The sequence below is a fragment of the Pyrus communis genome, chromosome 7 (assembly GCF_963583255.1).
Source record: "Pyrus communis chromosome 7, drPyrComm1.1, whole genome shotgun sequence".
NCBI lineage: Eukaryota > Viridiplantae > Streptophyta > Magnoliopsida > Rosales > Rosaceae > Pyrus > Pyrus communis.
In genome coordinates, this window is record NC_084809.1 from 24,911,947 (window position 1) to 24,922,921 (window position 10,975).

Below are 10,975 nucleotides of genomic sequence, written 5' to 3' on the forward strand. Positions count from 1 at the left end.
AGAATCCAATAAGATTTAGGAAATCTTGGCCTATTAGACTTGTATTATTTGGTGGTCAAATTTGGGGGTCAAGTAAAACCCTGTCTATGAATATTAGTATAAATAAAGGCACAAGACTAAGGAAACATCATCTAAAAAATAATTGAGGCCCTTCTCTCTTTCTAACCGCACCTCTCTGTTTTTAACTCTCAAATTATTTTATTTCACGACAATTTTCTTGGAGTGCCTAATTATAAGCACATTATTTACAAAGAAAGGGTACTAACTAATTATATTTGGCCTTCAGTGGACAACACACAATTAATAATATTTACGACAAAATAATTATTGTTTATTTATTTATTTTATCCAAATGGTACAAATTTGACGGTCACGTCAATAAATATGTGGAACCCGCAGTTACTACATCATCTCTTTATAGTCAATTTACGGATATATGATATTGCAACTAAAACACAATTTGTGTATGATATTGTAATGTTTTAAAATGAGGTATGGTATGGTTAAACCTAAACTCAAGGGTACAAACTATAATTAATTAACCCAAGAACAAAGTAATTACATACGCACTGGAAAGAAAAAACTGATGAGATCCAACAAGACATTTTACTCCTTGAGAAGTTAAGTTTTTTTCAAGAGGAGAGGATCCAGGACAGTGTGGATGGCATACAGAAGCAGCAGCAAATATATTATGAGGCCAACAATGCTTGAGATTAGGGCTGCCTTTACATGGTCACAGTATTTGGGGACTTGCCCGCATATGGGTAGCCAACCTGCATATGAATTTCCATGCTTCCCCACATCACCAATAGCCAAAGCTGCTGAAAAGCTTGAGCTCAGTAATACAGTGATTACCTGTTCATAGTCCAAACAAGTCATTGCAGCTCTTATTGTTAAATTAAATTGTTTGGAATTACAAAAAAAGAATTACTGTGAAACATAAGCAACCTTCAAATAATTAAGAAAAAAGAAATCTAGCTAGAGAGCTTAAGTTATTCATATGATTACCACATCCAAAGCCACGACTAATCTCCATAGCTGACTCTCAGAAGGAAGGAAAAGAACCAAAAACCCGTATACGGTTGCAATCGCATTTGCGATCGCAAAGTACCTATAAAGATAAAAAGTGTACGTTTAGCAACAAGCACATGTACATACATATATACATATACACATGTACATACGTAAAGAAAATGTATAGAAATTATGCAAGTAGCAATGCGTGTTGTCAAACTATTATTAATCCGAACTATTGGTCATCATGATGTTTTTTGTCTTAGCAAGAAAACCCACCGATCCTCTACAAAGTATATGGCGTATATAGCGTGCGCCGTGCATTGAAAAGGCTGAATAAAAGCGAAATACAAAAAACTTACTGGAAGGCTGGTGTGTGGTTATACTTGACTTCAAAAGATATTCCAAAGTTGCTGGTTCTCTGATGGCTTGTAACCATGACAATTGCAGCCACAAGGGTAGCGGCGACGGCCATCAGCCGTAGTACTAGGGTGCAGAGTCTCTTAGTGATCTTGGCCATGGATTCTGCACTGGAGTTTGGGTGCATGCACGAGCTTGCCCTGTAATGTGCAAATTAAGAGACTGATGCATGCAGATTTCTTTGTACGGTAATAAGCATACGTAGGGTTAGATTGTTGGGAAGGAAAGTTGGTGGGGTTTGGTTGCACTTCTAAAAGTTATTCATACTTGTTTGTCTTTTGTTAGTTGAAATGCTCAACGGTCACCACCAGTACAGTCCACTAGAAGCTCATCTACCTTAGGCTTCAATAGACTTTTGAGCCATTTGTGGTTGTTTTACTGTACTGATCCTTTTTTTTCTTTAAAAAATGTTACCCTTAACACATATTTGTATCGAATAATGCTATAAAGATTAAATGTGTAAACTAAGTTTACAAACTAAACGACGTGTTATCAATAACAAATAAGCATGTTAATTAATACTTAAGTAATGTTCCAATCATCAATTTTCATGTCATTTAGTTTATATAATTTAGTCTACACATTTAGTCTCCCTAGCATTACCTATTTGTACCACCATCTATATTATCTCATAGAGATGGGACTCACATGTATTGGTGGGTCCTGCCTCTATTAAAGAGACGAAACAAATATGTGATAAGTGTAGCTTACTCTTTTTCTTTTGTGTGGGTAAATATGAAAAGATTTGGAATCGAAAGTAAGGCGATAGTCAATCCGTTTTAGTTATTAGTTTTATTTGTTGGGTGTAACTAAAAAGGAAATACAAGGAAAAATGACGGATGAATAAGAAGAGGAAGAATTGTGGGAAGGGTTGAAAGAAATGCACATGGAAATGTAATTAAAACTACAAAACAACTTTAACAAGGTTTCCTTTTCTAATTTTTGTTCTCATTTTGTATACCATTTCATATGAATTTTCCTTCTTAGTTCATTATTTATTTCATCTATATTCTCTCTATTTTTATTACAAAAATTGAAAACTGAATCTGAAAACGATATGTTTATTATGACACTAAAAGAAAAATATCTATATTTAGTGGCGAAGTCAGAATTTTCAAAGAATAGAGTCATGATGTCGACCAAAAAAAGTTTGTTGGACCATTTTGTTGAACATCTGGTATAAACATGTCGATTCGTGCCAATATTTGTTGAAAGCTTATGCCAACATTTGTCAACTACTATGATATGGAGAGGCTTGTTAAGGGTGACTACAGGAAATTGTAGAATAATGTTGAAGATTGTCAAAAGTTGTTAACTAAGGCATTTCATTGAGCATTTGGTGCGCACAATAAAGTCGCACACAAGAAAAAAGAAAAAGAAAACAAGGATGATAAAGAAAAATGGACGAAAGAAGTAGGAAAAGAGGGTTGTAACTTTGTTTGCCCTAATTATTTATAGAGTCAAGTACAATACACATATAAATATACATAGTTTTTGAAGTGGTTGACAACTCCATGTAAACATTAATCCATACAAATATACATAGGTTGTTGTATCCATCAATGTAGACATTAATCCACCAACTCCACGCTTACTTTCTCATTTACGACAAACGATTCATTCAACTGTCTTAACAATTAATCTCCTGCATGCTTCGTTTAGGCTTTTCGGGTTATCAACCGTGAATAACTTCTTAACTAAGTAATAAAATAATTAACTAATAAAAAATAATGATTATATAATTGGATGCTTATCATTGTGAATGAACAATGCGAATGTACTTTTAATTATGGCTTATTATATTAACACCTCATACATTGTTGAATACACTTTACATACTTAATAAATTTCATATTTTCTTTTTCAATTAAAATTTATCTTAATACACCTCACGTACTTTTCCATAAACACCCTCACAATCCACACTCTCAACATAAACCTTACATTTTCTCCATTCACCCCACTTTTCTTCATACACCCCACACTCTTCACAATGATTTTGTTCTTTTTTTTTTGTATGTGCTATGTACTGTTTGATACAAAATCATTCATGTCATACAAGTATTTTCTTACTACTACAGAGGATTCAAATAGAGGAAAGTAGAAGCTACTTGGGAAACCTTATAAAACTGAAAGGGCAGAAGTTTTGACACGATAGAGAGGGTTAAGAGCATAGATGGTGAGAGCAATCTGTTTGAATTTTTTTTCCTTAACCTTTTTCCATCTAATCAACTTGATCTGCGAGGGGGTGTATCTCAAAAATGATAATTTAGGAAATAAGATGATGATGTGAGGAGCTTAGGCTCTCTATGTCCATTTGGTAGTCAAATTCGGCAATATCAAGTATTGGCCTTGGCTGAGATGCACACTAAATGATATTTTATGCATCACATATCATACTAAAACACCATGTTGTAAATGCAAAAATTGTCTCTTGAAGGCACAAATGCAATTTAGTATTATCTTATCATTAGATTATTTTTAGAACATGGCTTTTGTGAAACAGAATCACCATTATCTTATTTGCGAAAGAAGGGGAGGACTGTAATCTGAAACCAATGAAGTTTAACCTTCATCCACCTGTGACAGTACATTTTGAACAAGGTGAAGCTTCCAAAACGTCAATTTCATATTCCGTTCGTCAAAAATAAGTTTTCTCAATCAATGTGTTTGTAGTTTCATCGGTTAGGCTTTTGTTCTACATGGAGAGTGAGAGTGGTTTAGAGAGTTGAAGAAGATAAATAATCTTGTGATATACATGTTAACAGTGATTTGGGGTGTATTCAGTATTTCCTTAAAAAAAAAATTTTACCTTATAAGGTTGAAATTGTCATTGCATAATAGAGTATATAAATCATTTAATATTAAATTTTAATGTGGGATAAATTCAACATTATGTTGGATGCTAATAAAAAAAACCTTAATTATTCATTCACTGGGGTTTCTATTTTTAATAGTTCGATTCCCTTTTGAACTACTAAATTATAAGTTTATTCAAGTTGTATTTCTAAATTATATTGCTATGTGCCTTTTGTAGGTAATTCCCTTTGGTTCTTGGATAGGGTTTCTATTTAAGCTAATGTAATTACAAAGAAGGCGCTTGGTCTTCCACCATAAGAGGTTTATATCGAGTGTAACCAGCAGTGGACTGTCTTCCCCTTAACACGAGAAAGGGAGAATAAAGTATGTGTACATATGAGAGAGTTTATGTCCATACATTACATGCAGTGAAGGTAGATAATGAGTATGACCCTCTCATATCCTACTAAGTTTGCATTAAGTTTTCATTTGATGTAGAGACCACATTTTTGAGTGGGATAGGAAATGCTTTCGTTAAGATACTTGACAAACAGTGTCTTAAAGACCACATTTTTGCATCAAGGTACCACAATGTCAAAATACCCTTGATCATGGAGAAATCATTTTTGCTAAAATACGTTATAAGCCCCCTCCTTATTTTCCCCCTGGTAGTAAGTAGCTCCAGAAGCAGCATGAGGAAATGAGCAGTAGACCTCCATAATTCTTCTTCACTTGCAGGAAAGAGGAAACATATTGCGAAAGAACGTGTAACCGTCATATCACCAACATGTACTGAAGACGATTGGATTCATCAAACAATTAAAGAATTTGGGAACTCCACGGGGATGCGGCATTGGCCTAAGCCTTCGTCCCCGCGTCCCACTCTTATTTATTTTCAAAGTTCTTTTCAGATTTTACAATACGAAGAAAATGGATCACTCTCTAAGAGATGTTAAACTTCTGTTAGACATTATTGATAAGACCATAACGGAGTGTGTGTGTGGGGGTCACGGTTGCTATGGAATGAGGGTCTTCTACTTCTAAGCCAATGGTGGAGTCGAGAAGAAGTCGGCCACGGAACTCAAAGAAACTTGTAGGAAGAACTTGCACTGAAAGTGGAATTGTAGGAAGAAGTCACCTTGTAACTCTCAAGTACAAACATAAAGGTACAAGTTCTTCATAAGTTGAAATTACCGGAACTGATCAAAACCAGTTCCTATGGAGACCACTGGTGAATTTCCAAGCAGAGGAAAATAGAAATGCTACTGATTAAACAGAGGAAAGTAGTTAACATATTCAAGCAGTTGAAACGACTCTTACTAAACTTCCAACTTCCATAGATAGCAAGTTCTTATGTGGCTTAGCCAAACTCCAGCACCCCATTGACGTAAACGTCAGTTTATTAAAAAGACAAGATGAAGCAACGAGCAAATTATTATAGCTGACCTATTATGGTGACGTCAAGCATAGTTTTATTCCATCACGACGCTTAAATGAAAAATGGCCTATTTATCATATCTCAGAGCACAACAATGCCTAATGAATAAAAGGACATGAATATCCACACTTATACAACTCATGTTACAAATCACTTTTTTTTCACCATAATAATTATTCTAGTTCGTCACATAAAAATGAAGAAAACGTGAAGTTATTCAATATTAACGGAGGAAATGGATGAAGTAATTGCCTTGGTTCGTGGATCAGCATTCTCCAAAGAAACTCCTTGAGGATCTTCCCTAACTAACAAGGCCAAAACGTTGAATGAACTCCAAGAATTCGACACGTGGCTTCCAGCATCCCCTAAGGTAACAGCAAATACCGCATCAAACCCACCTGCTCCAGGAACTCCAGCCAACAAAACTCCTTCCATACTCATCGTAGCATCCAAAAGCTTTGTTTGTGATTCTGGTTCTATCTGAAAATTTGTGAAGCAGAGAAATCAATCAGAGAAGAAAGTAAGATGAAAGAGGAAGTATGACAAGAAAATAGTGTGAATCTTGATGACGAGAAACAGTTTGAATTTAAATATTTGGATTGACATCATCTTATTCTTTGTTCAAATGACTGACATCGGTTACTCCCCGTGGTGATTCTAGTTTCTGGTTCATTGTCTTTATTATATTTGAAGCATCAGTACCAACGTACTTAAACTAGTTTTTGTGGTCCACCTCAAGGCCAGCGGAAGAATAATGCTATAATTTGTATTCTGCTAGGAGGAAAAAAACAAATTACTTGCACTTTCTCTCACTGACAAGATTAATGACTCCCAACATTCCAAAACACTAGAAAGGGAAATTTTGAACTGTATCGATTCCTATAAAATATTTTCCTATAATATGTCTGTTGTTATTCTTCATTTTAAAATGAGAGTTTTAACGAAACACTACCGGTACTGTTCACTTTTAATGAAAAACCACATTTTTACCTTTTCCTGGTACTATTCACTACACCTTTATTGGTCCTTTTTCATTAAACTAAAGTTTTTTTTGGATTTTTCGTTAGTTTTCCTTTTTAAAAAGCCATATATTTTTATTTAAGAAACAAGAATCCCCAGTTAAAAAATGAACATACCGGAACACCTGCAGCCTCCCCCATCTGATGCATATGATACCTGATCCCAAGCATAGCATCTCTTGCTCCTAATAATGCTTTAACAATTTTTTCTTGGTTTGGTGTAGTGACTTGCTGTGTCCACTTTTCAATTTTGTAAAAATTGTAACAAACATCAATATGAGAAAAACAAGCAGCCGGAATTTATAGGGTAAGGAAAGTATTGACAATATATGAAGAAGCAAAAAACCCAGAACTTCATGATGGGAGCAGTTAAGAGGTCTAAAAAGGCTGCAGCACGTTTAAGATGGGTCTCTCATAACACAATCTATATTCTGTTGTTCCAGGCACGACATGATACAATACGGAAGTCCAATTATTCTAAAATGGGTCCCATGTTTCCATTTTGATTTTATCATAATAAATTTCGTGCTTTTGAGAGAAGATGTGACAGAAATACCTTTTCTGATTTGAGAATGCTGCAGCTGTTTATCAAGCTTTTATATTCTTCCCAGTGTTCTTCTGCCAATTTGCTTAATGTATTGAGTTGCATTTCAAGTGATGAATTGGCCTCTGACAACTTTTTCCATGTCTCCAGGGATTTTTGAGGGTCAGACTTCTGCCACTTTTTCACAGCACCCACCATTGATGGAGTGGACGATCCTCCAGTTCCTGGTTCTCCAAGTAACTGCAAAAGGCATTCGAATCACTAAAGAAAAAAGAAACCCTTAATATGATTGAGCCATTGTTTTATGAATTATGCACAAAAGGATGACAAGAGGAAGCACAAAAGCTACACTTCAATTCAAGCATCTATTGTTTATTTTTGACATTTCATTAACTAGTAATCAACCTTCAGTAATGCATCATGTCATGTCATGTCCACTTAACAAGGAACCACAAGGATCCATGAAGGAGCCACTCCATAATGCTCATATGCTACACATAATAGTTAAGAATATACAAATGAAAATTACAACCTACCATGCATAAGGTCGTATGATGAGCACTTTGCAGATTTTATTTTACAAAGTTCAGGGTTGGTTTGTGGATTTATTGTCTTCATGCATATGATACTCTTTTGCATGGATAACCATATTTACAAATGTAAGCAAGCTATAAAATGGATCTCGACATGCTTACAAGAGTCATCAATGGTGGCAAGGAGAACTTAGTCCTATCATGGTCCCACTTTCCTTTTAAAATTTGTGGAACGACTTCTTGTAGTGGAGTTCCCGTCACAGCAACCTGAAAGCATAAAAAACTGAACTTACAAATTGAAGGTGTCAAGAGATCACTGACAGTATCTGCTATGTGGCCATACGAAGAGCAAAAAGAATATTAAATCAAAATTAATGAAAATGGTCTTCGATTTTACAGCATGTCCTGAATGGAAAACGGTGGATATTGGTATATCTGAACGTGACAACAAAATCAATATGTTTGAAAGGTAATCTAATGAGGCCACGTGACAGTCTTGACACTTTACAGTCTTGACACCAAAAGTAAAAAAGGACAGAACATGGTAAATGGGGATATTTGGCAACCAATGTTAATATATTCAGAGTGGCCATTATGGGAGAGTAAAAATTAACCACAGGTGACCGGTAATAATTTCATAAGCTTTGATTTACACGTAACTAACATATGCCAAACTCCATTTTGGACATTTAGACAAATAGGGACTTCTAGGTGCACTCGTTTGATTCAAATTGAATGCTCTAGCGCAGAGAGAGAGAGAGAGAGAGAGAGAGAGAGAGAGAGAGAGAGAGAGAGAAGGAGAGACCTGAGCAGAAGAAATAACTTCTGGTGAAAAGCGTACATAACGTTGACTTCCATAAACTGCAGAACTAACATCAAACCCGCTGCCCACTTTTCCCTGTGCAATACAGTGAGCAGTTTGAGCTATCACATGCACCAAATCAAAATCTGCAGTGTGCTTTTCATGTTGATGATCTTTACGCATGGATGAAAGATCAACAACTCCAAGGTAATGAAGCAACGCAGCAACAACAGCGGTTGTCATTGCCGCAGACGAACCCAATCCAGTTTTTGCAACTTCAGGCTTACAATTTTTCACATTTGATCCTTCATCATTGAAGGTAATTGACGCAAAAGGAGGTAGTGCAGCCAATGCGTCTGGAGTCAAAGGCAGACCACGGGCTTCAATCTGAGAGGGCACAACTCAGCAAAATTAGGAACTTGGATTGCAATTAATAAAACGAGAAACCTTGAAGTTTCAGCAGCAACTGGTTATTGGAAGGTGAATGCTGTAAATTTTTTACTTTGTTTCTTTAATTTTTAAATTACATTTTGACTCGAAAAAAATGTGGGCTTTTGGTAAGAAAATTATTATGATACTATCACCAATTAAAGTAAAGAGAGCAACAACGACTGCTCAACTGAATTAAAAACAAAACTATAGAAATTTAAAAGGGATAACATACCTGATTCCGATAAGAATAAAAGTCATTGCTACCTAAGATGGTGATATCAAAACCTGCATGACAAACCCAGTTGAAATATTAGAACTTTCATTGATATCGAGTTTGTTTATCTATTAAAATGATAGGAAACATATGGAGAATGAAACATTACCATGCAATAGTAGTTTTTCTAACGAATCCTTGTTCTTTTTGTCAACTGTTGCACGGGCAGCAGCCACACAGTATTGCACTGCTTGTTCCACAAAAGGGTTCCTCGAGTCACTGGAATTGTGTTTATATGAACTAAAATTAAGAATGTTTGAAGCAGAATATTTTTTCGATATAACCTCAAAAGTGGTTAAATAAAGATGAATGATGATCGCATAAGTTGATAACTGGTAGCATTGTTCGAAATTGACCATCATTCAAGAAGCTTATATCGAAAATGAAAAAACTCACCCAGAAGAAACATAATCAAGTGATAAATTTTTTAGGGAGAGCTTGTAGATGCTTTCTCTGCCGAGCTGAGGAGACGTCAATTTCACATCGGTCCAACCCTGAGACACATAAAAGATACGCATCTCAATTAATCAGAAGAGAGAGAGAGAGAGAGAGAGAGAGAGAGAGAGAGAGAGAGAGACTCACCCAGGCCCAACTATCAGGCTTGAGAGGTTGGTAAAGTGGTTTGACAATGGCGAAGAAACGGGCGTTGGTGCTGAGTACAAGGCCTGCATTGGGTCTCTCCAGAATTAGGTAACCTCCAGTCAACAACACCTTCCCTGGAGCTGAAGCAACTCTGTAATTCAACAAGAAGCAATTTCCAAATCAACCAATCAATCAATCAACTTCCTTTCTTTCTTTCTAATTCACAAAAATTCATACAAGAACAAATATTTGATTCAAAATCCAAAACTTACACGGCCTCCATTGCAATTGCAAACTCAGATTCTCTCTCTCTAGCTCTCAAGTGTGAAGTAGGTTTCTTGTTCTCTCTCAGCTATGAGTTGTTGGGATCTGAATTTTCAGTTGCTGCTGAATGAGATTAAAGAAAATAAATATTTCAAAATATTTGGGTAGAAATTCAAACAAAAGCCCAAACGGTTCTACTGATACTAAAATGCCTCCGTCTTCCATGGAAGAAATTGAAAATTTAAACAACCCATCAAAGCAGAAAATTACGAGGGAGAAAATCAAATAGTTACCTGAGACCCGAGGAGAGAGATGCAGAGAGACTCGGGAGAGTGCGAGAAGATCAAGTTCTAAAGTTGCTGGCAGGGAAGGTCGGTGGTGTGCGCGAGGGGAGAGTGAGTTTTTTCTTTTTTCCTTCTTACTTTCAAAAACACTGGCATATACCCCACCTTCTGTGTAAAAATAATTTTTATTTTTATTTTAAAATGGGAAGAAGAAAAGGAGAAAAAAAGAAATTATATTTTTACTTTTTTTTAATTGACAAAGAAAATTTTATTAATGTAGTTTAGATTATAAACCGAAAAAGACATAATTAGACCATTTTCAAAGATAATACCAAATCCTAGTGAAACATATGTAAAAAAGTTTGCAAATAACAATAAATTATAATCGATATGTCAATTTTACGTGAGTTAACATATAATTGACGTAATTAAATTTAAAAAATACAAAAAATAGTCAAGTGAGCTTACTTTGACTAGCATGAAGCAAGTGGAGATGTGAAAAATCGCGGTACCTCTTTTTGTTCTGTTTTGATTTGCCTTGTTTTGCTTTGAGAGCCCTCCAAAGCTGAC

The 10,975-nt window shown here is 35.4% G+C and overlaps 2 protein-coding genes across 4 annotated transcripts; both read right to left on the minus strand.

The window, feature by feature from the left end:
- Positions 1-493: 493 nt before the first annotated feature.
- Positions 494-1,567, minus strand: LOC137738817 (CASP-like protein 1C1). The gene is made up of 3 exons (XM_068478289.1): positions 1,377-1,567; positions 1,009-1,111; positions 494-855 (listed from the first exon to the last, which is right to left on the minus strand). Exons 1-3 carry the CDS (start codon positions 1,559-1,561, stop codon positions 622-624), a joined length of 522 nt encoding a protein of 173 aa, XP_068334390.1. The 5' UTR covers positions 1,562-1,567; the 3' UTR covers positions 494-621.
- Positions 1,568-5,722: 4,155 nt separating this feature from the next.
- On the minus strand, positions 5,723-10,570 carry LOC137740170 (phosphomevalonate kinase, peroxisomal-like). 3 transcript variants are annotated; one of them, XM_068479988.1, is made up of 11 exons: positions 10,415-10,570; positions 10,130-10,241; positions 9,858-10,008; positions 9,672-9,769; positions 9,385-9,494; positions 9,234-9,286; positions 8,573-8,956; positions 7,930-8,034; positions 7,247-7,474; positions 6,808-6,930; positions 5,723-6,151 (listed from the first exon to the last, which is right to left on the minus strand). In XM_068479988.1, the coding sequence occupies exons 2-11, from the start codon at positions 10,138-10,140 to the stop codon at positions 5,885-5,887; spliced, it is 1,530 nt and encodes a 509-aa protein (XP_068336089.1). In that variant the 5' UTR covers positions 10,141-10,241; positions 10,415-10,570; the 3' UTR covers positions 5,723-5,884. The 3 variants fall into 3 exon arrangements, with proteins under 3 accessions (XP_068336089.1, XP_068336088.1, XP_068336090.1); XM_068479987.1 differs by having other exon boundaries at positions 10,130-10,244; positions 10,415-10,565; XM_068479989.1 differs by having other exon boundaries at positions 10,130-10,226; positions 10,415-10,547.
- Between the last annotated feature and the right edge of the window lie 405 nt (positions 10,571-10,975).